We start from the raw sequence: 26,036 nt of genomic DNA, 5'->3' as shown, positions 1-26,036 counted from the left end.
GCGTTTTGCGTCGTCTCTGCGCTTTTTGACAGTTGAGTTTTGATAGGCATGATAGGAATTTTTTTTCTGTTTATGGCGCAGGAACAGTAAGGTTGGCAAGGACCCGCCCCAGCCACTGCTTCCACTGTAAATGCGATTCCATAACAAAGTCGAAGCATTCATTCTGTTAACTTTCACGAGTTCGTATGTTTCAACTTTGCTGTCAAAGTAAAAGTTGTGCATAAAGTTTTGACTGATGCCACCTTAAGGTGTAGAGGAATGGTGCTACATGACATAAAACGTTACGTTACGTATGCTTCCAACCTGAGTCATTGATTGACGAACAGAAATTAGAACGGTTCTACCGTGCATCGCGTTTCATTGCAGAAAATGTCAAATAATTTGACATTCTTTGCCCACAGAAAATTTATTTAGTTTGACGTTCCCACATCATTCTACCATTTAGTTCAAAACAATTTTTGCCAAAGAGTATTCTTTAATTTTTGCTGTGTGTATGTAACCTTCCGAGAAAGGTCGGTGTTTGGAGCGCGAATATTACTAAATTAAAAAACTCTGTTTGAATTAATAAAGTAGACAGCATTTTGCAGCTAAAAAAGAAAAGTGATAAACGATATTAGCTGCTTTACATTGATTTGTTGTTTAAAATCGGTGTTGGACTTAAATTAAAAAAGTTGTTTTCAAGTACGTCAAGATGTTGAGGACAATTGCAGCACGCAACGAGCTCATGATACTGCGTGGAACAGCTTTATCCAAAGTTAGACCAGCACGTGCAGCCTTACGTGTAATAGGTGTGCAAACAGCAAGGAAGTTACTAACTCTCAGGTGCGTCCAAAAAAGTAGAACTAATATACCATTGTCTTATCGCTGATAAGTTGTGAGGAGCGGATGCGTCAATGACGTTTTAAGGTTAGAAATTGTGATTGTGTAACGTCGAATGATGATTGGATTTGGTGGGTTGCAAATAACTGAAAAAGAATACTTGAATGTCATATGTAATAGGGAAATAAAAGCAATATTTCTTTTTACCTTAAGTTCCGAGTCAACAACAACATTCAAGAGCAAACCCTACACATTTTATCGTAAGGCACCGGATGGTGCGTTTTCGGAATCAAGTTAGTTTATCGACACTAATTGATTATGGCGTCACGATTAGCAAGTGATAACAATCGGCAATAAGGTTTTTTTCTTACTCGCTCACATGTGAACAGACATAAACTATGTATATCGTATACATATGTATGTACACTTGTAGTCTTTGTGGATTTGTTTGTGTCCTATGCATACATTTACATACTAACATATTATAAAGTTGTAATATGATTTTAAATTTACTCTTATACCAAGTTGACGATGTCAGGGTTTAGTTGGAGAGTATCCAGCCTGTTGCGATATCCAGAGCAATGATTGACATCGTGATGCAAATGAATTGAAGGGACTTTGCTGCCCTTGACGCAATCTGCATATTCCATGAGAAACTTGGGGTCGCCAGAGCTTCGCCTGCTAAATATATGTATGATACATTCATATATGTAACAGGATTCGCCCTGCGTTGGTGAGGTTGACAATTGGGTTGCGGAAGCTGTGTATTGCGCTTATCAATCAGCACAGGTGGAACGTGATTATATAAAATCGCTCCCGAGAATTTGGGGAATGTACCCTATTGGTGTTATTTTCAAGAACGTACTGCATCAATACCCGGGAAAGGACCATTAACATCGATACATCTAAAACTTATTTAATGCTCAAAGAAAACATAAAAGCGCGATTTAAATTCCATAAGTTAGGTTTTCTTATTCTCCTGGGTACCAATATTGCATTTTCATGATACAAGTTGCTAAAACTATGACGAATTTACACCCATTATGCACCTAAAGGGATTAACTAAATCTAACAGTATATGCAGATTAATAATGCCCAAACGTAATGGTGGCTGGAATTTTAAGGCATGTCTTTCGTAAGATGAGACTCCACTCTCGGGTTCGCGAAAGGAAAGCAAATTACAAAAAAATCTCTAGTCCCCCGTCGTACAGGATTCGTATCAAAAACAACCATAAATGAAATTACCGCATGCGGAATAGAATTTTCGGCAGTATTGAAGTCGCGACCTTCGATTTATTTGGACTACTAGAACTGAGTCTGGTTCTTCAGTAACGCAATGTCTCTCTAGAATCAAATTTTTTTCTCTATATAAGCTTTCTAGTTTTTTAGGAGCATAATTCTGTTAATTTTTCCAATCTTTGGCATTCGATTCTGGGTTCCTGAGAGAGGACAGTTACAAATCAAATTTCGGTTGTTTTAGAACCCTTTGTAGAATATTTTCTCTGTTCTTTTAGATCCATTTCTTGTTAGGACCGAGCTCATCATGATGGTCCTTTTGAAGAAACTCATTTCGATTCATTTTGAATACAGAAGATAAAGTAACAACTTTTATATTGCGCAATCAAGGCGGAGGCGATCTGTCCGGTCAGGCGATGCAAATCTAGAAATCATCAACATCTACATCCCTCCTGTCACCTGTTGCCCCAGTGGATACCGCCCTAATACCGAGGCCTTACTCACTGGCAACAATCGCATTATCTTAGGCGATTTCAATGCCCATCACGACCTATGGCATCCAAACTTGCGGGCGGACAGTAGGGGTGAGATGTTGGCGGATCAAATAGACGAAACGACGTTCTGCACAATAAACGGAGACGCCCCCACACGTATGGTAGGAAGCTGTCATAGCTCGCCAGATATCTCAATCGTGAGCGCAGAACTCGTAAACTGCGTCAACTGGCAGCCGATGGTAACATTGGCATCCGACCACCTGCCCATACTTATTTCGTTCGAGCGTACCGCCGACTTCATCGTCACCGAAAAACGCACTTTCATAAACTTCAAAAAAGGAAAGTGGGAAGAATATAAATCTGCAACAGACAGCAGCTTTGCTGCCCTCCCTATCCCGACTGATGCCCGCCAAGGGGAGCGTGCCTTCCGTAAGGTCATTGAATCCGCCTCGGCACATTTCATTCCCGCCGGGAGAATTCCCGAAATCCGGCCCCACTTCCCGGCGGAGGCCGCGAGCTTAGCGCGGGAACGCGACCTTATAAGACAGCTTGATCCAGGCGACCCCCAAATAAGGGATATAAACCAACGCATCAGATTGCTTGTGGACGAACACAAGCGGGCGAAATGGGAAAGCACCTAAGAGGTTGTAACCTCTCTACCGGTGTAGGTCCACCGTAAAGTCCCTATCGAATCCGACTAAGCACAAAGACAAAGTTTCCATCGCCTTTGGCGATAAGGTGCTGTCGGATGCGAAAAAATGCGCGAGCGCTTTCTGCCGACAATATATAATGCATCATACGGTCGACAAAGATAGACGGAGAGCCAATAGACACGCACATAAACACAAACTCAGCGCGTCACCAATTACCATCACCGCTAGAGAGGTTGAGGATGCCATTGGTCGCGCTAAACCATCCAAAGCAGTGGGCCCAGACGGCATAGCCATGCCAATGCTTAAAAACCTAGGGAAAGAGGGTTTCAAATATTTAGCGCATGTCTTCAACCTGTCTCTTTCCACCTTTGTCATACCCGAGAAATGGAAAATGGCCAAGGTGGTCCCGCTACTAAAGCCTGGGAAACCAGCTAACGTAGGTGAGTCATATCGTCCGATATCTCTCCTATCGCCAGTGGCAAAGACGCCTGAAGCCATTTTGATCCCTTATTTCCAAGCACATTTGCAGCTAGCCCCTCATCAGCATGGCTTCAGAAAACTCCATAGCACTACCTCCGCGCTAAATGTCATTAGCACCCAGATAAATTGCGGTTTGAATCAATATCCCCACCATAGAACAGTACTCGTAGCGTTAGACCTATCAAAAGCTATCTCCCTGATCTCTCCAGTTTGTTCGCCTCGCGAAACCTGGCATTGTCACCGACTAAATCTTCCGCGACCTTATTTACAACATGGACGCCCCAAATGTCGACCATATTGAACAACCACGTCGATGGCACTACGCTACCGACTGTCCTACACCCCAAAATCTTAGGTGTGACGTTTGATCAGGATCTACATTTTGGTGCGCACGCAACCGCAATTGTTCCAAGAATTCAGAGCCGTAATAAAATCCTCAAATCCCTTGCTGGCAGTACCTGGGAAAAAGATAAAGAAACGCTCTTGACCACATACAAAGCAATTAGCCACCCGATTACGTGCTACGCGTCACCCATATGGTCGCCAAGCCTAAAAACCACCCACTGGAAGAAACTACAGGCCTGCCAAAATACTGCTCCCAGAATCGCCACGGGCTGTCTTCTTATGTCCCCAGAACACCATCTGCATAATGAGGCGAGAATACTCCCCATCAGGGAGAGAAATGAGATGCTGACCAAACAGTTTCTGTTGAATACCCAGAATCTGATTGACGAACCAGCACCGCCTAGGGGCCTAAGGAGTCATCTCCGTAAGCATTTTGAGGAAATACGGCACCTGAGAACCCAGCCGTAGGAAGCGGAAAAACACAAGCAGGTCCTTGGTGAACTCCATAGACAGGCGTCGGACCTTTATGTCGGGAATTGCCCGGTGAATCCAGTACTTGAAGAAAAATATCCAGAACTCGCAGAAGAGGAACGCATACTCCCCAGGGAAACGCGTGTCACTCTTGCTCAACTTCGTTCTGGATACTGTAACAGGTTAAACTCTTACCTATCCAGAACCAACCCCGACATACAAAATGTATGCCCTGCTTGCAATGTGACCCCACATGACACCAACCATCTCTTTAATTGTAATGTGGAACCAACGCCTCTAACACCCCTTTCCTTATGGTCCACCCCTGTTGAAACGGCAAGTTTCCTTGGACTCCCGTTAGAGGATATTGATGACAATTTGTGATCGGTCGCGGCTATTAGGTGGGGCGAGCATTGCTACAACAACAACAACAACAACAGGCGATGTAGTGCTCCCCCTTGGAACTACAAACCCACCCTGTCAACATAGTGAGAGAAATGACTCCTATCGTCTCATAACAGCTATTGCTCAAATTTGCTTTTTAACTTTGGCAATCAAAAAAGGTACTTTACCAAATTTTGGAGTGTGGCTGCAGTTGGCTAAGTGTTAGAAAGTGTCATGTTTTATTTTCTTGGTTCAGTTAAAACCCGATGCAAATTAAGCCGAGTTCCGGCCGTCAAAGATATTTTATTGCAGTTGTAACATAATTTTAAAACGCAGACGGATTTGATATTCTCCACGGGACGGACATCACCTAAACTTCTCTTTCTACTTTCCAGCCTTACCCCAAAAAATCGTTTAGCCGTAGTCCAGAAGCCAATAAATATGTGGAGCACGAATTTCGCGCGTACTTATGCCGACCTACCACCGCACATTAGAGTGGCATTGCCAGCACTCTCACCAACCATGGAGCAGGGTACCATTATAAGTTGGGAAAAAAAAGAGGGTGATAAATTGAATGAAGGTAATCAATAAATACTTCATGAGCATAACTTAAACTAAACAATTTTTGTATCCACCCTTAGGTGACTTGCTGGCTGAAATTGAAACTGATAAGGCAACAATGGGCTTCGAAACACCAGAAGAAGGTTATTTAGCAAAAATTGTTGTACAGGCCGGTACTAAAGATGTTGCTATTGGTAAACTTGTTTGTATTATTGTATCGGAACAAGCGGACGTGGCTGCATTCAAGGACTTTGTTGATGATGCACCTGCAGCTGCAAAACCTGCCGCCGCTGCGGCACCAGCAGCAGCTGCACCACCACCACCACCACCACCACCTTCACCAGTTGCAAATGCACCTGCTTCTGCTGCACCCGTCGGTGGTAAGCCCATGACTGCCGTTGAGCAACGAGGTGAACGTGTTTATGCCAGTCCCATGGCTAAAAAATTGGCCGAAGCACAGAATCTTCGATTGCAAGGTTTCGTTCTTATAAATCCTATTGTTAAAATCTAACCATCTAAATAGCTTACTAATAATTGGTTTTTTTTGTTGAATATTACGCATGCAGGTAAAGGCACAGGCATCTTTGGGTCAATAAAATCTACTGATCTTGCAGGCATCGCAGCAGCACCTGCAGCAGGAGCGCCAGGAGCTATAGTACCACAAGGCGGCTACATCGATATACCAGTTACGAACGTGCGTGGTGTGATTGCAAAACGACTAAAGGAATCGAAACAACAAATACCACACTATTATGTTACTATGGAATGTAATATGGAGAATGTAAGTGAATGTAAATTTGTTAATATAGCTTAAAAAAATTGCCCAAATTTTTACTTTCTAGTTGCTCAAGTTGCGTGCAAAGATAAACAAAAAGTATGAGAAGGAAGGTGTGCGTGTTTCAGTGAACGATTTTATTATTAAAGCCACTGCCACAGCATGTCGCAAAGTGCCGGAATCAAATTCATATTGGATGGAGAATGTGATAAGACAGTGAGTGGCGGCAGAAAATTTTGTTTGTATAGAATTATGCGTTCACACTAAAACTGTAAACTTTTCCCTCACAGGTTTGATAATGTCGATGTCTCAATGGCCGTTTCAACTGAAACTGGCTTAATAACGCCAATAGTTTTTAGTGCTGACCGTAAGGGTGTTATCGATATTTCTAAGGAGACAAAATCGTTAGCTGCCAAAGCCAGAGAAAACAAATTGAAGCCTCAAGAATTCCAGGGTGGTACTGTCTGCGTGTCCAACCTAGGCATGATGGGTGAGTATAGCTTTGAAGAATGGCAGGAGGGTTCTTTAAGTCATTGCGGTGTAAGGTCAAGTTGAGAATTTTATATATGAAAAAAAAAAAATGTTTAAAAACGCGATATTTCCACAAAAAGTTGAAGAATACCATATACTAGAACATACTTAAAAACGCTGTATCTTAAAAATGTTTCAAGGGTGTTTTTGAATCTAATTTGAGTTATGGCGTTCTTCAACTAAATGGAGTTTCTTCAGATGCTTACTGGATAAAACGTTTGCGAAATATGTATTTTCTAAGAAAGCGCGTTTTCCACTCAACCGTCGATTATCGTTTATTAAATTTTCTGTTTTGCGATTTTGATATACCGGGTGATCACATCGTATACCTAGATCAAAACAGCGATCAATTCAAAAAATTGTGTTGGTAGTAGTGCAGTTTACGGTACCCACCCTAAAGTTGGGCCAAGATTTTCGAGTGAGGTATCAAAAGACGCGCATTAATCTCGAGAACAATAATCCGAAGGCGGAAAAGAAAAATTTTATCTCTGTCCGGAGATATTTGCAGTTGAAGTTGGCGATTTTAATGTGCGTGTTGTTGTTTGTACCCACAAAAAAAAATTGTGCATCACCGTGGCGGTAGCCACGGTTATACCACACACCCGGACTTGGCATGGTGTAGCCAAGGGTTATTTTTTATAAGCGCGGCCGAAGGCCGCCAACGCAGAAAGGGGACCCGCTGGTCTTTTTTCGGTTTTTCGTTTTGAACGGGTAAAAAAAGTTAACTTCCGCTTTCGGATTCTTGATCTAGACGTGAATACGCGTCTTTTGATACCTCAATCGAAAATTTTGGCCCAAATTTCGGTGGGTACCGTAAACTGCACTATTACCACTGTCTTTCCTATATGCGCCAATGCAATTTTAAATTTTTGCAAAATCTTTTCTGGTTGATAAGTGCAGGTATTAAAAACCCGAGTATACAGTTCGGTGCGTATTGAGTTGGAAAGTCTGGAGATACTTATTACTTCGAAATTTCACATTTTTGAGTTAAATCCCTATTGATCTAAGTGTGCGATATAGCATTTTCCCCATACTTTTTTTAAGGTGACATTTTTCCTAAATAACTTTTATTAATATTGCATACTTTTAGGAGTCGGCGGCCACCATGGTGTGATGGTAGCGTGCTCCGCCTACCACACCATATGCCCTGGGTTCACACCCCGGGCAAAGAAACATCAAAATTTTAGAAATAAGGTTTTTCAATTAGAAGAAAATTTGTCTAAGCGGGGTCGCCCCTCGGCAGTGTTTGGCAAGCGCTCCGGGTGTATTTCTGCCATGAAAAGCTCTCAGTGAAAACTCATCTGCCTTGCAGATACGTTCGGAGTCGGCATAAAACATGTAGGTCCCGTCCGGCCGATTTGTAGGGAAAATCAATAGGAGCACGACGCAAATTGGAAGAGAATTCGGCCTTAGATCTCTTCGGAGGTTATCGCGCCTTACATTTATTTTTTTTTTTTACTTTTAGGAGTCTCACAATTCTGTGCTGTCATAAATCCGCCACAATCATGCATTTTGGCAATTGGCGCCACAACAAAGAAATTGGTACTCGATCCCGATAGTCTTAAAGGGTATGCATGCACCAATGCATATACATATATAAAATTTTACTCATATGCGCTTTAATTACAGTTTCAAAGAAGTAAGCGTTATGAACGTGACCCTTAGTGCAGATCATAGAACTGTTGATGGCGCTGTTGCTGCCAAATGGCTGCAATATTTCCGCGACTTCATAGAAGATCCACAAACAATGATTCTATAAGCTTAATATCTTGAAATACCTTCATACATTAATTCTTCTCACTCACATGCAGTTAAGCGTACTTCACTTGTGCGACCAACGAATAAATCAAAAGCAGGACGCTGCTGTGTTGCAACAGAGCACACCTAAACGCTACCATAAGCACCTTTACCCCTGTTTATTAAAAAAATAATAATACGCAATTATGTGAATTTTTATTTTTCGTTTCTTTAATTTTAAATTATTTCTAATTGATTTTGAATCAGCTGATATGTGATCGATTGATTAATTAAACTTAGTTTGTTATTCATTTTGCTAATTAAATTGGAAAACCCAAAAATATGAAATTGAAATCAATGTTATATTTTGTAATTAATTAATTTAGTAATGGGTAATCCACAAAAAAAAAAAAAAACGAAGAGTATGATATTCAAAGTATGTAGTGTACAATTACTGCCGATAAGAAAGAAGATAACAAAAAGGAATGATTGTAATTCATTGCACTATTCTCATACAAATATAGTTATCAAGTAAGTTTTACGAAAAGTTTAACTTTCATTCTAGTAATTTATCAATGATAACGCGCTATAAGTAACATGCATGTATGTATATAGAAAAATATGTATATTTTTTGTACACCTGCGGACTTTTATTTACCTAAAAGGTATAGTAATTTTTCAAAATATAATTGCAAAAATTAATCTTGGTTTGAAATTTTGTTATTAAAATCAATGTGTCATGCCCGTAAAGGCAGCTTGCTACATTATTGTTTTTATTTTATTTTAATATTTTGTCTCAATGAGTCCTTTTAAATAGAGAAAACTAGCAATGTTTTCATTCTCATGACTATTAGCATATCGCTCATTTACTTCAATAGTGTCATAACTCAAAAAACACCACTTTTGTGTTAATAACATATAAACGTACCCAATATCATGATCTATGTTGTATAAAAAAATCTTTCTGATGAGTTAAAAATTTACCACGTGCTATAAAAATGAAAATATGCCTTAATATGCTCAACATATGGCAGTTAAAATCTGTGAATGGCTCTCCTGGAAAATGGTGTTTTTTGAGTTATGACACTATTGAAGTAAATGAGCGATATGTGAAAAAAAGAAAGAAGTAACAATATAATTGTTGTATTTGAATTAATCAATACAAATATGTATAGAAAAGTTAATAAAAATGAAGGAAAATACAATAATAATAAATAAATGAAAAAAAGTAATTTTTTAAAAACATTTTTATTTGCACTAAACAGTGTTTTATATGTATAATGAAAAAGTGGAATAATGCCTTACAAACTAAGTGAAAATACGCATTAAGCTGAAACAGTGTCTTAAATTCTTTGTTTAAAGTTATTGTATAAAATTTTGTATAAACACATTTTAATGAATTGTCGCCTTTTTTGTACCTTAAAATAAAATGAAAAGTAATTTACTCTTCAAAAAAGGCATAGAAGAAATAAAACGAAATGAGAAGGAATGTACAGCCTTTGGTTACGACAGCATCATTTATATGCTGTGGTAATCTCGCGGTGATTACCATTTCGCTGGTCCCATTTCGGACCATTCCTTAACAAAATCAGTATGCTTCTCAACTGCTGGGAACCAATCAGCGCCACCATAATCAATTTTTGGCAATGTACCTTTGTAATTTTCGGGCAGGATTTCGGGCGAAATGAATTTTTGCAGTGATTTCATATCGCCGCCATGGAAGTGCATCTGGAAGAAAAGGAAGAAACATTATTTTATAAAGATGATTATATGTAGCTATTTATTTGGTAATAATTTCTTAAATTATGCAATCAAAATGAGATTGGAATCCACCAAGAAAGACATCACAGCTCATTTCCACTTCAGTTGGGTTTAAGCACGAAGGCGACTCGAACTATTTTTAATTGAAAACAGCATTCTATAAAATCTTCGGGGAAGCTATTGTCATAGAAACATAACCGTGTTATTATCCTGACAAACATTTTCACCGCCGCAGGAAGTGGTTTTTCAGTTACCAAAAAATATTTTGAATTTAATCAAATCCTATTTCGGTTGACGCCCAAGCAAGAGTGGTGTTAGATGATTTGGTTTAAGGAAAAAAGTCAAAATAGTTCGAATAGTGCTGGGAGTCTACGGTTAATCTGCATAAGTAAAAGACGGTATCCAGAGTGGAGACGTGCCAAAGTAACGCGGTTGGTGATAAAGCCCTGCTTAGTCGGCAAGCTCTATGATGTTAATGGAAAACGGGCTAAAAAGGGTTGTATTGAAATAAAAAGGGTTGTATTGAAGACGAACCAAATAAAATATCGAAAAGTCCGCATAAAACACAAAAGGCCTTTCTTGTTATTTTCTTTGACTGTAAACCAGAAACTGAACAAAGTTAAACATCCGCTTGTTCACTTATATGAGTTAACCGGGGATTGCCAGTATCGCTTTAAATGTATGAAAACATTTATTTCAAGCAATTTTTTAATTTTATAATTTATTTAATAATTTGGGAAAAATTTAAACAACGTGACATCAGGACGGACAAGGCGACAGCTGTTTCGATTATACCTTGTAAATCTCTTCAAAACCTTTTCTCCCGGGAGTGGGAGTCGAACCCGCACTCCTACGATAGTTGAAATGGTTATAAACGCATTCAGCTACGTCATGCTTTAGTTGTTGTAAAGTTTTCCAATTTCTTTCTTTTCGCATATATTACATCACATAATTCGTATGTAGTTATGTGTTGAAGTTATGCCTGTTTGTATGGCGGTTTTCAGAGAAACCAAGTTTCGAGATTTACAAGGTATAATCGAAACAGCTGTCGCCTTGTCCGTCCTTATGTCACGTTGTTTAAATTTTTCCCAAATTATGAAATCCGCTTGTTCCGTTGGTGTGCCGATCGACCGTCAGCGCATTCAAGAAGAAGAAGATCTGGTGTCCAGATGGACGGTTGTTGTTGTTGTAGCGATTAGGTTACTCCCCGAAGGCTTTGGGGAGTGTTATCGATGTAATGGTCCTTTGTCGGATACAGATCCGATACGCTCCGGTAACACAGCACCATTAAGGTGCTGGCCCGACCATCTCGGGAACGTTTTTTATGGCCACATTGAACCTTCAGGTCATCCCTTCCTCCCCACCACCAAGTTCCATGAGGAGCTTGGGGTTGCCAGAGCCTCGTCTGCTAGTGAAAGTGAGGTTGACAATTGGGTTGGAGAAGCTATATGTTGCGCTACACAACCCCTTGAATCCCGATGGACGGTCTCCTGTTGTTGTTGTTGTTGTAGCGATAAGATTGCTCCCCAAAAGTTTTGGGGAGTGTTATCAATGTGATGGTCCTTTGCCGGATACAAATCCGGTACGCTCCGGTAACACAGCAACATTAAGGTGCTAGCCCGACCATCTCGGGAACGATTTATATGGCCACATTAAACCTTCAGGCCATCCCTCCCTCCCCACCCCCAAGTTCCATGAGGAGCTTACTAAACGGACCACCCAAAAATAACGCCAGGAAAACCAACTGGGACATGTTCAGGTATATAGTGCCGCGAATCACAGAGTCCACGCAAAAAACTACTTTGTGGTCGATCAAGCTCTCGGCGATTAGGAAAACCGAGTGGAAGGTCTTCAACCAGACATAACGCATGGTAAGCTGGGAGGAGTAATAATGGAAAATATAACGCCTTACAATAAGCAAAGCACAAAAGAACCACTTCAAATAGCCCTGAACGAGAAATGGAAATAGACAAGACTTCGCGATGGTCCATATTCCAGTAACACGACCTTTTTAGGGAGCACGCATCTAGATGGGCAAAAAGGGTAATTTGAGCGCGACAAATGTCCGGGCTGAACGGTATGCATCCAGCCTTTCATTGACGCCGCGCCTAACAAAGATCATGAAAGATATTTCCCCAGCGGTTTAGGGGGTCAGAATATACCCGCGGTAGGTATGCCTGTCGTAATAGGCGACTAAAATACCAGATTCAAGGTGTTGTGTAGTGCAACCCTTTCTGGTTGCCAGCGCAATATATAGCTTCTCAAAACCCAATTGTGAACCTCACCTATCCGTGGCGAAACCTGTTTCATTAACAGCCGAGGCTCTGGCGACCCTGAACTCGTCATGTATCTAGAGGGTGGGAGGGCGGAATGGGCAAGAAGGTCGCATGTGGTCATAACATACCGGAACGTACTGGATCTGCATCCGGCAAAGAACCATCAACATCGATAACACTCCACAAGACCTTCGGGAAGAGTCCTTATCGCTACAACAACAACAACAACATTAGAAAGATAGCTTCAAATTGGCATATATCCCGATGGTATGGAGTGGAGAAAATGCCCATTTATACCCAAGCCCGGCATACGAAATGTACAAATTTCCTGCATGCACGAATTGAATTGAATTGGATTGAAAAATGTGTTGTCACTGGTCACCAAACTTCTTTTCAATTTTAATGTGGAATCAACAGCTCTAACACTCATATATCTGCAAGTTTCCTTGGACTTCTGCTAGAGGATGTAGACACTTAGTGTGTGATCGCACCAATTGGATAGGGCGAGGTAAGGACTCTGCTAAGCACATGATAATATTTTAATATAAAAAGGATAGACGGATCCATTTTGCTTAGACTAGATTTTTGTTCGGAGCTATCTTGAAGTAACTTAAGCTAAATTTTATGTACTCCACCCACTTACCCTCTTATTGAGTTTCTCGCGAACAAATGGCTTGAAGAGTGCCCACACCATTTTAAAGATGAACGGTTGCTTCACAAAATGTACCTCCTTCATACGCAAAGGCATTGCATCTTGTATGAAGGTGAGTAGACGTTTTGAAAAACTGGGCGACAAAGCTCTGACTTGCTTCATTGATAGACCATCAAAGTCCATTATACAAACCACACCGCGAATTTGTGTCTCAGGCTCAAGTTGAGCAGCAATATGTACCATATATAACATGCGAAAGACATCATCGGAAGGAACTGAATTGGGATCCCAAAGCTCACCACAATTTACAATTAATATACGACGTCCTAATTGATCACAATTCTTTAAAACATTCACAATACCGTATTTGATGAATTTGTCTTTTAGTTGTTCGATGACTAGACCATGGACGAGGGCAGCATTATCCTTGCGAAATGAGGCTGTTGTACGCATCTGAAAGGGGAGAAAATAAATAAATGAGATGGTTATAATGAATTTCTGATAGCCTACGAGTGGCTACAAATTTGCAGAAACAATGCTTATTTCTATTGAGTAGACTAGACCTTTTTTATACTAAGCTGAGCAGAGCTCACAGAGTATATTAATTTTGCTCGCATAACGGTACCGTAACGGCATAAACTAATCGAGATAGATATAGACCTCTATATATCAAAATGATCTGGGCGAAAAAAGAAATCCATTTACCCATGTCCGTCCGTCCGTCCGTCTGTCTGTCCGTGAACACGATAACTTGAGTAAATTTTGAGGTAAGTGCATTGCTTCTATGATGATAACCGTTTTTTGTGAAAATGGGCGAAATCGGTTGAAGCCACGCCCAGTTTTTATACACAGTCGACCTTCCGAGTCTGGCCGTTAACACGATAACTTCAACATCGATATATCTTTACTAAACTTAGTTTACGTACTTATCTGAACTCACTTTATCTTGGTATTAAAAATGGGCGAAATACGATTATGACCAGGCCCACTTTTTCGATATCGAAAATTTCGAAAAATGAAAAAATGCCATAATTCTGTACCAACTACGAAAAGAGGGATGAAGCATGGTGATTGGATTGATTTTTTGACGCAAGGTATACATAACTTTTGAAAAAACTTTGTAAAATGGGTGTGACACCTACCATATTAAGTAGAAGAAAATGAAAAATTCCAGCAGGGCGAAATCAAAAGCATTTGGAATCATGGCAGGAATACTGTTCGTGATATTGCATATATAAATAAATTTGCGGTACCCGACAGATGATGTTCTGGGTCATCCTGGTCCACATTTTGGTCGATATCTCGAAACTCGTTCACATATACGACTAGGGGCCACTCCCTTTTAAAACCCTCATTAATACCTTGAATTTGATACCCATATCGTACAAACACGTTTTAGAGTCACCCCTGGTCCACCCTTATGGCGATATCTCGAAAAGGCGTCCACCTATAGAACTATGGCCCACTCCCTTTTAAAATACTCTTTAATACCTTCCATTTGATACCCATGTCATACAAACACATTCCAGGGTTACCCTAGGTTCATTTTCCTACATGGCGATTTCCCTTATTTTGTCTCCAAAGCTCTCAACTGAGTATGTAATGTTCGGTTACACCCGAACTTAGCCTTCCTTACTTGTTTAGTCTTGAAAACAAAACAGAACACTATAAATTCCTATAGGGAGCTCTTTTACCAAAGGAATAAAAAGGCTTAACGCCTGTAAACTCATTATAGGTTATATGTTACGTTATGATAGTTGGCGGGGAAGTGGAGAACGATTTTGAAGTAGATGAAAAAAAAAAATAACGGTTCTAACGAAGAAATCCTTTTGGGTATCCATTTTTTCTTTTAGCACTTGTTCTTTAAAATTTCTCAGAAAGGTTAGGTTAATATTGAAATGATCGATGGCTTTTCTTGCTACAACAACAACAACAACAGGCTCTACCTTGCCAGAGCAACGTATCCGTAGAGAATATGAGCCGGCGTTTAATCCTCCAACGCACAAAACATGAGATTGATTTGGATTAGTGATTTTTGTCTAATACTGTCGTTGCTGGTAGTGTGAACAATTCGACCTGTCTTTGTCCTGGACATTCAGTTCACTATTGTATCAACTGCTTTGATTTCCTACTACTACTACTTATGGTTTTCATAGTGTGTGCCTTTGTGAGTCCATAGCAGGGCTCTGCTTGGCTAGGTAGTCTGCCCGTTCATTACCTTCATTTCCCTGATACCCGGGAACCCATCCTAACAAAACCTTGTTTTTGGCTCCCAGATCATTAAGGACTACAATGCATTCATCCACTAATATAGAAGTAATTGTGTAGAACTGCGAGGCTGTCTGGCATAATGAGGATATTACTCGAGTAAAAACCTATTTGTAGGCATTCTTTACCGCAAACTTCTAGTGTATGGATTTCTGCCAAAAAATGGTGAGCATCCCCGTAGATACCAGTTTCCGTTTTTAAGATCAGTATATCGATTCCCTTTTTCCCAAACTTTGGGACCCAAAGAGTTCTGTCCACAATGGATACCTCAAAGATATGTTACATTCTGAGTACAAGAGCCATTACATTACGTAGTTGCAAAATGGGATTTCCCATGAAATTTCTTATAACCTTCAATCTTCAACTCAGAAATATTTTGAAGTCTTAATGCAGCAAGTCTTACATTTTTCTGCAACAGTAGGGGACAATAATAAGTAATAGATACCAATACAAACTAGACTTAGTGTGTCATTTTGTCTTAACCAGCCCAACCTAATACAATATTACATTCTTCATCTTAGTTTAAAGAGCCATAGTGGTAAGTTCAAGTTTAATTCTTATTTAAAGTCGCATCGGGCTTAGGTATTTTTTATAACTCAAATACTTTAATGTGGGGCATTCCGTGACAACTCAACCTACCGATGGATTTTGCGTGATCGATTTTTAAGGCTTAAATATTTTGGTCAAATTGTATAAAGAAAATCAACAGATAACTTATAATTTTTTTTTAAATTATGAAAAAACATAAAAAACATTATCCATATAGTTTAAAAGCAAAATAAAGACTATGATCCTTAAAGTTATTGTATCCAGGGCCGTAGAGAAAAAAACCGGGCCCGGGACTAAACAATTTACGGGCCCCCTATAAAAGAACCAATAATACATTTGATTAATTTGAATTGATGATGTCTCATTCATGAATCATTATTGATGGATTACATCAAAAAGAATATTTGCCACATCAACTAAATGATTTTTGGACTAAGAGCTGAAAATAAAATTAACACAGAATATTTACTGTTTATACTATTTTATTGTAACGTAGAAATAAAATTCTTTTTTAACAACCACATATTGTTTCAAATAATCTTTTGTAGTTATTTTGGTAATATTTTAATACATTTCTGATAAATTTAATGATGATTATAAATTTTAATTATTCAATATAGAAGGTTCGGATATCAAAGAGTGGATTTTCTTGCTTTTTTCGCTGCAAAATTTTTTTTATAATAATATCAAAATTTAATTGTCCTGCTAAAACGGATTCAACACAAAGCGTGGCAAGTCCTTAAACTCGCTCTTGATATGAACACGATCTATGAAAGTTTTTGATTCTTGAAAGGACGCTGAAGGAACGTTCTGCACTAGCTACAGTGACAGGTATAGTGCAAAAGATACGTAAAACAACACAAATGTTGCAGAAAATCGTATACAGATTTTGAACCTACATATGTAGATGGCATTTAGCAATTCCGATGGTGACAGACCTTTATTAAAATTTGCAACGTAAATGTGTTTCAAGTGAATTATATCGCATTCTAAGCTTTGAGAAATGTCCGACTTGTACTTTTCTACAAATTAATTGCCACAAAGAGGAAAACGTCTCGCTCAAATTTCTCATAGCTGCAAATCGTTCAGTAATGCCAGTGATTACCGAATCAACGATCACAAGCAATGTATTGTTTTTAAAATCAGACTCTGAATCGTCCGTAATCATCTCATTTAAATTATCTTCAGAACGTTTTTTGGGTTTTGCATTCGTTTAAAATTGTTTCCCATTGGTTCGTGATCAACTTCAAATCAGCTAATAAGGCATCTCGATGTCGAACCTCAACATCTATGGTGGCGTCTCTAGCTTGGAGGACCACGTTTCTTTCATTAATGGTAGTCAGTATTTTGAACCAAATTGAGGACAGCAATATACATTCGAACTTGTTGATGTACTTGAGAATGTCGGTAACATCTCCGTATGCTTGCGCAGTCAAATTTCGCTTTTGGCTGAAAGACTATGAGAGAGCTCGGTACATTTTTTTTCAGGAGTACTGCTGAAAATAGTGGAGTGCTGCTGAAAATAGTAAAACATTTTTGTACAACTCCGAAGAAAGTATTTGCAGCCGTAGAACATTCTGCAGCATCAACACCACATAAATTGAGACTGTGGGTTGCACAAGGCGAGTAATCAGCATTCGAGTTTTTGTCGATAATGTGACGTAGTGCTCTGAAGCTCCTTTTATATTGGGGCCGTTGTCGTACCCTTGTGCACGACAATCTTTTATTGGGATTTCATGTTTACCTAGAATATGGCAAATTAAATCAGCGATTTTCTGACCAGTTTTTTGGTTACAATTCACGAAAGCCAAAAGCCGTTCTTGAATTGTAAAATTTGTTGCTTTCGAATTGAAATGGAGTTAGCGCAAAATGAACGTAGGCAACGTGACTAGCATCAGGCGTAGCATCAGCGAAACAGCAAAATGCTTGACTTTCTTGCCTTGATCTAATATAGTTTCCCTCACGTGCTTTGAACAAATTTCTATAAACTCGTTCTGAATGTCTGGGGAAATCCTAACTTTCTCCAAATGATCTCTAAGTATCGGATCATAATGGGTTATGAGATCTTAGATGCCCAAAAAATGTCCACCGTTTGGCCTTTGAAAGCTAGGGTTCTTTCACCCAAAAATAAAATAGTGGCCAAAATTATAATTATAAAATTTCTTTCCACTTTTGAGTTTGAGTGATTAGCTGTTCATTGATAAGTGTATCAACTTTAGCCTTTAAAGATCGCCATTTAATATAACATTTAATGTGATCTTGAGTATTTTCGTGTGATGGCAGTTTATCCTATAGCTTCTTCCATACCTGGAATTTCGAATATCCGCAGAATAAATTTTAAGTCGATTTAAAGTATTGGTGCTTAATAGACGACATGGTAGGCAATAAAAAGCATTGCTATTGGCATTCCACACTAACCAGTCACACTCCACTTTCTCTCCATTTGGCAAGATTCTGTTTAACAACGAGGTAGGAAATGCCTCGTAATTACAATCACGTGGAAAAATAACAGGACACTTTTAATGACCTCGACGAATTATTTCGTTGACTTCTTCAGATCGCAAAAACTCATTATTCACGGTATCGATATCGAAGTCGTTTAAATAATCTGGGCTTTGATACAGAGTTGGTGGTATTGTGTCACCACGAAAACTTTTAGATTTCCGATTCATGTAAACATACATTTCATTATCAATATTCGTTGCTTTTGAAATTTGGCTTAAAATTTGCACATGGAACAACTAAAGACTCACCTCAATTAAAAAAAAAAATGTCTTAGTACCTCTAAATCGCGGGCCCCCTGAGAAACACATGTTTGTTTGATGTTTTTATTGTCTCCTCAGGCCCAGGCAAAAAATCTTTATCAATATTCGTTGCTTTTGCACATGGAACAACTAAAGACTCTACTGAATTAAAAAAAATTTCTTAGTACCTTTAAACCGCGGGCCCCCTGAGAAACACATGTTTGTTTGATGTTTTTATTGTCTCCTCAGGCACAGGCAAAAAGTCATTATCAATATTCGTTGGTTTTGCAAATGGAACAACTAAAGACTCTCCTGAATAAAAAAAAATTTCTTACTACCTTTAAATCGCGGGCCTCCTGAGAAACACATATTTGTTTGATGTTTTTATTGTCTCCTCAGGCCCAGGCAAAAAGTCATTATCAATATTCGTTGGTTTTGCACATGGAACAACTAACGACTCTCCTGAATTAAAAAAAAAAATGTCTTAGTAACTCTAAATCGCGGGCCCCTGAGAAACAGATGTTTGTTTGATGTTTTTATTATCTCCTCAGGCCCAGCCAAAAAGTCATTAGGGGGACTCATGTAACCGTATAAATGCCTTATAAAGTGTGTAAACGTATAAATTTATCTAGTTTACGCACGAGCTGTCAAATTTTGTATGAAAAATCATTTACACAATTTGTATAAATTTACGCGCACATTTCATTGTGTAAACGCGGTAAACTCAAAGGAATGCAACCTTGCAGACATTACAGACGGCATTTTCATCAAAAATCTCCGACATCAGCAAGTAAAGGCGTTTTAGTTTTGATTTTTCACTTAATCTTGGTATTTTTTAATTTGTATAACAATCAAAAAAATTTTTTTGGAAATAATACAGCTGAAAAACAATCAAGTTTATCAAGAGTATTACTAGGTGCGTTCATATAACCGCGTGTGTAAATGGATATAATTTTACACCTTATAAGTTTATATGCTATCATGAGTCCCCCTATTATCAATATTCGTTGCTTTTGCACATGGAACAACTAACGACTCTCCTGAATTAAAAAAAATTTCTTACTACCTTTAAATCGCGGGCCCCCTGAGAAACACATATTTGTTTGATGTTTTTATTGTCTCCTCAGGCCCAGGCAAAAAGTCATTATCAATATTCGTTGCTTTTGCACATGGAACAACTAACGACTCTCCCGAATTAAAAAAAATGTCCTAGTACCTCTAAATCGCGGGCCCCCTTAGAAACCCCGGGCCTGGGGGAGCACATATAACATACGATAATAATTTATCAGGGTGATGCTATCAAAAAAATGTCGTAAAACATAGTTAGTGGCTGAAAGTGGCAACTGATATTAAAAATCTTAAAACTTTGACTAATAATAAGTCCCAACGTGAGGATCGGTGAAGAACCCAACTAAAACTTTAGCTGAAATTGAAATATTTGTGCAAATAAACATTAATAAAGGCACTGGTGAAATTTTAAATAATAAAAAAAAAAACACAAGAAGCTAAAGACACTTATACCAATTTCACACAGATCGGTGAAACCTTTGATAACATTACGAAATTGCCTGATGATGATTACGTGGCGGTTTTCGAAATGGTACCATGGCAATATGCCAGTAAATGTTTCTTTCCTTATTTTCAGTTTCTGTTAGAAAAGATAGATAGATAGATGTTGTGAGGTTAAGTACTGCGACCTATTGGCCTATTGTGCCCTCAATTCTCTTTCTATTCTTTTACTTCATCCAGGCCGAGTTCTCTGAGAAAATCCAGAATGGTTCCCGGCTTCAGAGAGTGTATGTGACTATTTTCTAGTTTGGATGATCCTAGGATTCTAAGTCTTCGTCTCGCGACTGCCTCACATTCCTTCAGGATGTGTTCTGCAGACTCATCTTCGACATCACAGAATCGACAGAGGCTACTAGCTGATATGCACAATTTATGCATATGGCTCTTTAGCCTACAGTGACCTGTGAGTATACCTGTTACAATCCTAAGGCTACTTTTTGGGAGGTTAATCATAGCCTTATATCGCTTCGAGTTGTACCCTCCTATTAGTGCTTTTGCCTGCCGAAGTCCTGGACTTTCGCGCCAGTGTTGTTCTCTGAGGCACGCCTCCTTTTATATAAAGTCCTCCCTTATTGTATGTGACCCTATTGGCACCATAGGGTCGGGTCCTATTGACTTTCCGGCCGCTACCAACTTGGCAAGCTCGTCCGCTCGCTCGTTACCTTCCACTCCTCTGTGTCCAGGTACCCATGCCAGACGGATGGTGTTATTGACTCCTAGATTGTTTAACCTCTCCACGCACTCAAGGATTGTTGATGATTTAATCTCAACCGAAGATAAGTCCTCCCTTATTGTATGTGACCCTATTGGCACCATAGGATCGGGTCCTATTGGATTTCCGGCCGCTGCCAACTTGGCAAGCTCGTCCGCTCGCTCGTTACCATCCACTCCTCTGTGTCCAGGTACCCATGCCAGACGGATGGTGTTATTGACTCCTAGATTGTTTAACCTCTCCACGCACTCAAGGACTGTTGATGATTTAATCTCAACCGAAGATAATGCCTTGAGTGCAGCCTGACTGTCGCTGAGTATAGCTGTAAATTTATCTCTGCACACCGGCTTATGGCGACAACTTCGGCCTGGAAGATGCTCGGATATTTTCCGAGTGGTAGGGATATTTTGGTTCGGGGCCCGAAGATCCCCTCTCCTATGCCCTCCAGTGTCTTCGAGCCATCGGTGTACCATATTATAGTGTGTTCCTGGTGAAGCGCTTCATTCCTGGAGGTGTCCCACGTACATTTTTGTTCCCCAGCTCTATTTTGAAGCGCTTCTCAAACTTAATTATCTTCCTCGTATCATCTCCGGGAAGTTGGATAAGTGGAATCTGCAGATTCTCTTAGAAACACATAATAATTAAATATTCAATTATTATAGGCCGGTGTTAAGCTCATGAATTCTTAATAATAAGTATAAATTGAACTCACCATTAAAAACAAAAAAGAAAAGTTTTCACTTTGATTTTTTTATTTTTGGCCTATGGAACCGACCACTGTGCGTTCGGAGTTTGTAAGAAAAATTAGAACACTTTTCCCAATTGCCTTCTTTGCATAGATTTACTCTTTTTGGACACCTATACTTTGTATGTTAGCTTGTACCAAATCCATGCCTCTGTTGTTGGTGCTTCATTTAAAGAACTGCTCTGGATCCGAACCCGGTTACCTGCAGTGGTTGATCTGTTGACAAATACATTCAACCAAAGCCATGCCTTTGTTTCTGTGCAACTGTTCCCAATTGATTTCTAACATAGATTTAATATTTGCACAGTCATACTTTGTGTGTTAGTTTGTACAAAATCTACGCTTTGTTGTTGGTGGCTCATTTTAAGAACTGGTTTGCCACTCCCACTAATTTAAAGAGATTTACAAGGTATAATCGAGACAGCTGTCGCTTTGTGCGGCCTGAGGTCATATTACTTAAGTTTTTCCCAAATTTTTAAATAAAAACAAGTAAAGGTGTCTAAGTTCGGGTGTAACCGAACTTTATATACTCAGCGTGAGCTACAATTGTACATTTCATTTCAGATAAATTCTTTTCTACATAACACGTAGCACCGTCCGTTTAAAAAAAATGTCTCCCCATTTCCTCTTACAATAAAACTTGATAAGTGAAATATCATTGATTCAAAACTATTTTTTGCTAAGTTATAGCTTATTATTTTCGTCTACGACCCTTTTAAAAATCTTTTATATAAATGGGGGCGTGTACCCAATTTTATTACGATCCGTTAATTTTTTTTCGAGTTATGGCTCCCGAAACACCAAAAAATAGCTTAGTCATAAAAGGGGCGGTGCCACGCCCATTTTTTAAATTTGAAGTTTTTCCTATTTATTGTTATAAATCCACTTAGGAAATGAAATACCATTGATATAAAAATCTTTTTTGCAAAGACATAGCTTATTTTATTCGTCCACCACCATTTTAAAATCTTTTATATAAAAGTGGGCGTGGCCCTTAACCGATGTCTTCAAAGCATTCCTTATAGTAAAGGCAACCTCTCTGCCGAATTTTGTTACGATAGGTTTAACGATTTTTGATTTATGATTAATAATATTTGTAAAATTCATTTTATCACAAGAGGGCGGTGCCACGCCCATTTAAAATTTTTTTTTTAAATTTTTATCAAGGGTCTTAATATCAGTTCGCATGTCAAATTTCATCATTCTAGGTGTATTATTTACTAAATAATCAGGTTTTTTGTTTTCCAAAATGTTATATATATAAAAAGTGGGCGTGGTTATCATCCGATTTCGCTCATTTTCAATACCAATCTATTCTGGGTCCCGATAAGCTCGTGTACCGAATTTGGTGAGGATATCTCAATATTTACTCACGTTATCGTGTTAACGGACAGATGGACGGACGGACGGTCAGACATGGCTCAATCAAATTTTTTTTTGATACTGATGATTTTGATATATGGAAGTCTAGCACGCTGAGTATAAAAATTTGAAAAGTTTGAAAACTAACCATATTTAATATCCTAAGAGTCTACACTTAAAATTTGTATTTCCGAAAGCAGGAGTTATCAAAAATAGAAAAAACGAAAATTATTTTTATTTCTACTGAGATCTATGTTCTTGCAACCATAATTTCTAAATAGTAAAAGACTTCATTTATTTGGGAACCAGCATCAACACTAACAACAACATCAGCTCTGAAGTCCAGCGAATAATTACCCTTGCCAATAAATGCTACTTTGGACTAGGTAGGCAAATTAAAAGTAATGTCCTCTCTCGGCATACGAAAATCATACTCTACAAGTCACTTTCGTACCCGTCCTGCTATATGGTGGAGAAGCATGGACCATGACATCAGATGAAGCGGCTCTGAGCTGTACGAGCTCTACGCATACATCAATATAGTCCAGCGAATTAAAACGCAGTGGCTGCGCTGGCTAGGCCATATTATGGGAATGGAAGTTGACGCTCCGACCAAGAAAGTGTTTCTATGGGAACCCGCCTATGGAAGCAGGGGTAGAGGACGGCCTCCACTCACCTGGAAGGACCAGGTGGAAAACGATTTAAACTCTCTTGGTGTAACCGATTGGCGCCGCTTGGCAAAGAGAAGAAGCGACTGACGCGCCTTGTTTTACGGCCGTAACCGTTTAAACGGTTAAGCGCCAATTAAGTAAGTAAGAAAGTGAGATTCATGTTTTCGTTTTTTGTTTAGACTTTGAAATCAAGAAACAATAGAATTGTTTTTGCATTTTTTTTTATCAAAAAACAAATAGTTAAGAAAATAACTAAAAGGTTTGACAATTTTTAACCACGGCCTTAAACAAGAGAACACTGAAAAAATCTCGAAATGTAAAAAACAGCGGAAGCATTGCTAATAACGCATCTCTAAAACAAATTATCCTATGTTACTAATCACAGTTCTGTTAAACGCGCCCGAAAATATTCCACACAATTTCGATTAAAAACATACGAGCCGGACCCGTGCGCATCTTGCGCAACCAATATAAACCCTGCAAAAATTGTTGGATTACGTGTTCCATTTTCTTCATGTTGGAGTACTCTAACAATACTCCTTTGCAATGCGTTTGCGGACCACCATCACCCGATCATTGATCGTTTTTTAACGACCGTGATCCCAACACGATGACGATCGAACAGAGTTACCAAAAGTAATATATTGCATACAAATAACTGATAATAAAATTTAACGTTGGCAACTCTGATAAAATGCAACAGCGCACTGCTTTTATGTATGCATACTATAGTAAAGAGAAATATTATTTTCTTTATTCACGCAAATGCTAAATAACATAAGAATATTCGTAGTATAAAATATATAAGTTGTATTGCCCCTCTTCATTTACTTTCATTTTAAATTAAATTCACTCTGATAATTCTTTCCGACAACACAATTCCTCTTTAGTACTTTGGCATATGATCCTCTGTGGGTGCTCCATGGAGTACTACAGTGAAAGTACTTTGGAATGTACTCTCACGTATGTACTCTATGGAATACTCACAAACAAAGCGAGAGTGGGATCACCTACTCCTCTCCTAGGACATCGCAATGTTAATTGGACCACATTTTTTGTATGAACACAGATTAGATTTGGAGCAGTCCTATACTCCCAAAGGAGTATTCCTTACATTATTTATAGAGTACTCGCGTTTTTTGAAGGGAAAGTTTCTTATCAAATATCAACAGAAATCAGCTGTTCTATCAATAAATTATGGCATCTGACGTATGGTAGCAACTGCCGGTAATGCAGTGCAAATATTCACAATAGTGCCATAGTACACATATATTTTTTTTGTGTGCTCACAATCGTTTATTTTTAACAAATTATTTTAATAAAATATAGCTAAACAAAAGCTCTACGACCAAAATTGCCCAAAGCTCGCTAATACCCGAATCTCCATGTTTCCAATGTGCCTGTAAAACTCTTACTTATAAACTTGAGTAGAAACATACTATTATCAACAAAAAACTGTAGAACACCATTTAAAATTTGTCGTTTTTAGTTTTAAATTTTATTTTATTAAAATTATGTATGTATATTAAAAAAGAAATAAAATAAATATGTAAGTAATGAGCTTTGTAAAATCGCGATTATTTTGCTCAACTTCTTGGGGCTGGGGGCACCTCAAAACGCCATCCTACGAAAATAATATTTGGTGGTTTTGGTTAATTCTTATAAAGAAAACTTTTCATTGCTAGGTCATTACAAAAAAAAAAAAACAAGTAAGGAAGGTTAAGTTCGGGTGTAACCGAACATTACATACTCAGTTGAGAGCTATGGTGACAATATAAGGGAAAATAACCATGTAGGAAAATGAACCGAGGGAAACCCTGGAATGTGTTTGTATGACATATCTATCAAATGAAAGACACTAAAGAGTATTTTATGAGTGAGTGGGCCATAGTTCTATAGGTGGACGCCATTTAGGGATATCTCCATAAAGGTGGATCAGGGTTGACTCTAGAATTTGTTTGCACGATATGGGTATCAAAAGAAAGGTGTTAATGAGTATTTTAAAAGGGAGTAATCGTTAGTTCCACCACCACGGCGGCCACCGTGGTGTGATAGTAGCGTGCTCCGCCTACCACACCGTATGCCCTGGGTTCACACCCCGGGCAAAGCAACATCAAAATTTTAGAAATACGGTTTTTCAATTAGAAGAAAATTTTTCTAAGCGGGGTCGCCCCTCGGCAGTGTTTGGCAAGCGCTCCGGGTGTATTTCTGCCATGAAAAGCTCTCAGTGAAAACTCATCT

At 38.8% G+C, this 26,036-nt stretch overlaps 2 protein-coding genes and 1 long non-coding RNA gene across 6 annotated transcripts in view; 1 reads left to right on the top strand and 2 right to left on the bottom strand.

Moving 5' to 3' along the window:
• The first annotated feature begins 437 nt into the window (after positions 1-437).
• muc (dihydrolipoamide S-acetyltransferase muc) lies at positions 438-9,697 on the top strand. Of its 4 annotated transcripts, none has more exons than XM_067767424.1 (8): positions 438-822; positions 5,278-5,462; positions 5,524-5,919; positions 6,058-6,224; positions 6,286-6,434; positions 6,509-6,708; positions 8,215-8,317; positions 8,379-9,697. In XM_067767424.1, exons 1-8 carry the CDS (start codon positions 692-694, stop codon positions 8,506-8,508), a joined length of 1,461 nt encoding a protein of 486 aa, XP_067623525.1. In that variant the 5' UTR covers positions 438-691; the 3' UTR covers positions 8,509-9,697. The 4 variants fall into 4 exon arrangements, with proteins under 4 accessions (XP_067623525.1, XP_067623527.1, XP_067623526.1 ...); XM_067767426.1 differs by having other exon boundaries at positions 439-822; positions 5,524-5,823; XM_067767425.1 differs by having other exon boundaries at positions 439-822; positions 5,524-5,823; positions 6,010-6,224.
• LOC137240750 (uncharacterized) lies at positions 441-1,155 on the bottom strand. Its single transcript, XR_010949822.1, has 2 exons — positions 1,027-1,155; positions 441-965 (listed from the first exon to the last, which is right to left on the bottom strand). It is a non-coding gene; the product is annotated as an uncharacterized lncRNA (long non-coding RNA).
• Positions 8,700-26,036, bottom strand: part of LOC137240749 (clavesin-1) — a 49,355-nt gene continuing 32,018 nt past the window's right edge. The window contains exons 3-4 of the mRNA XM_067767427.1: positions 13,167-13,628; positions 8,700-10,214 (exon numbers count right to left, since the gene is read on the bottom strand). Coding sequence (XP_067623528.1) covers positions 10,032-10,214; positions 13,167-13,628 — 645 coding nt within the window. The 3' untranslated portion in view covers positions 8,700-10,031. The remainder of the gene's footprint in view (positions 10,215-13,166; positions 13,629-26,036) is intronic.

The sequence above is a fragment of the Eurosta solidaginis genome, chromosome 2 (genome assembly GCF_040869045.1).
Source record: "Eurosta solidaginis isolate ZX-2024a chromosome 2, ASM4086904v1, whole genome shotgun sequence".
NCBI classification, from domain to species: domain Eukaryota; kingdom Metazoa; phylum Arthropoda; class Insecta; order Diptera; family Tephritidae; genus Eurosta; species Eurosta solidaginis.
This window is presented reverse-complemented; position numbering and strand designations above follow the sequence as displayed.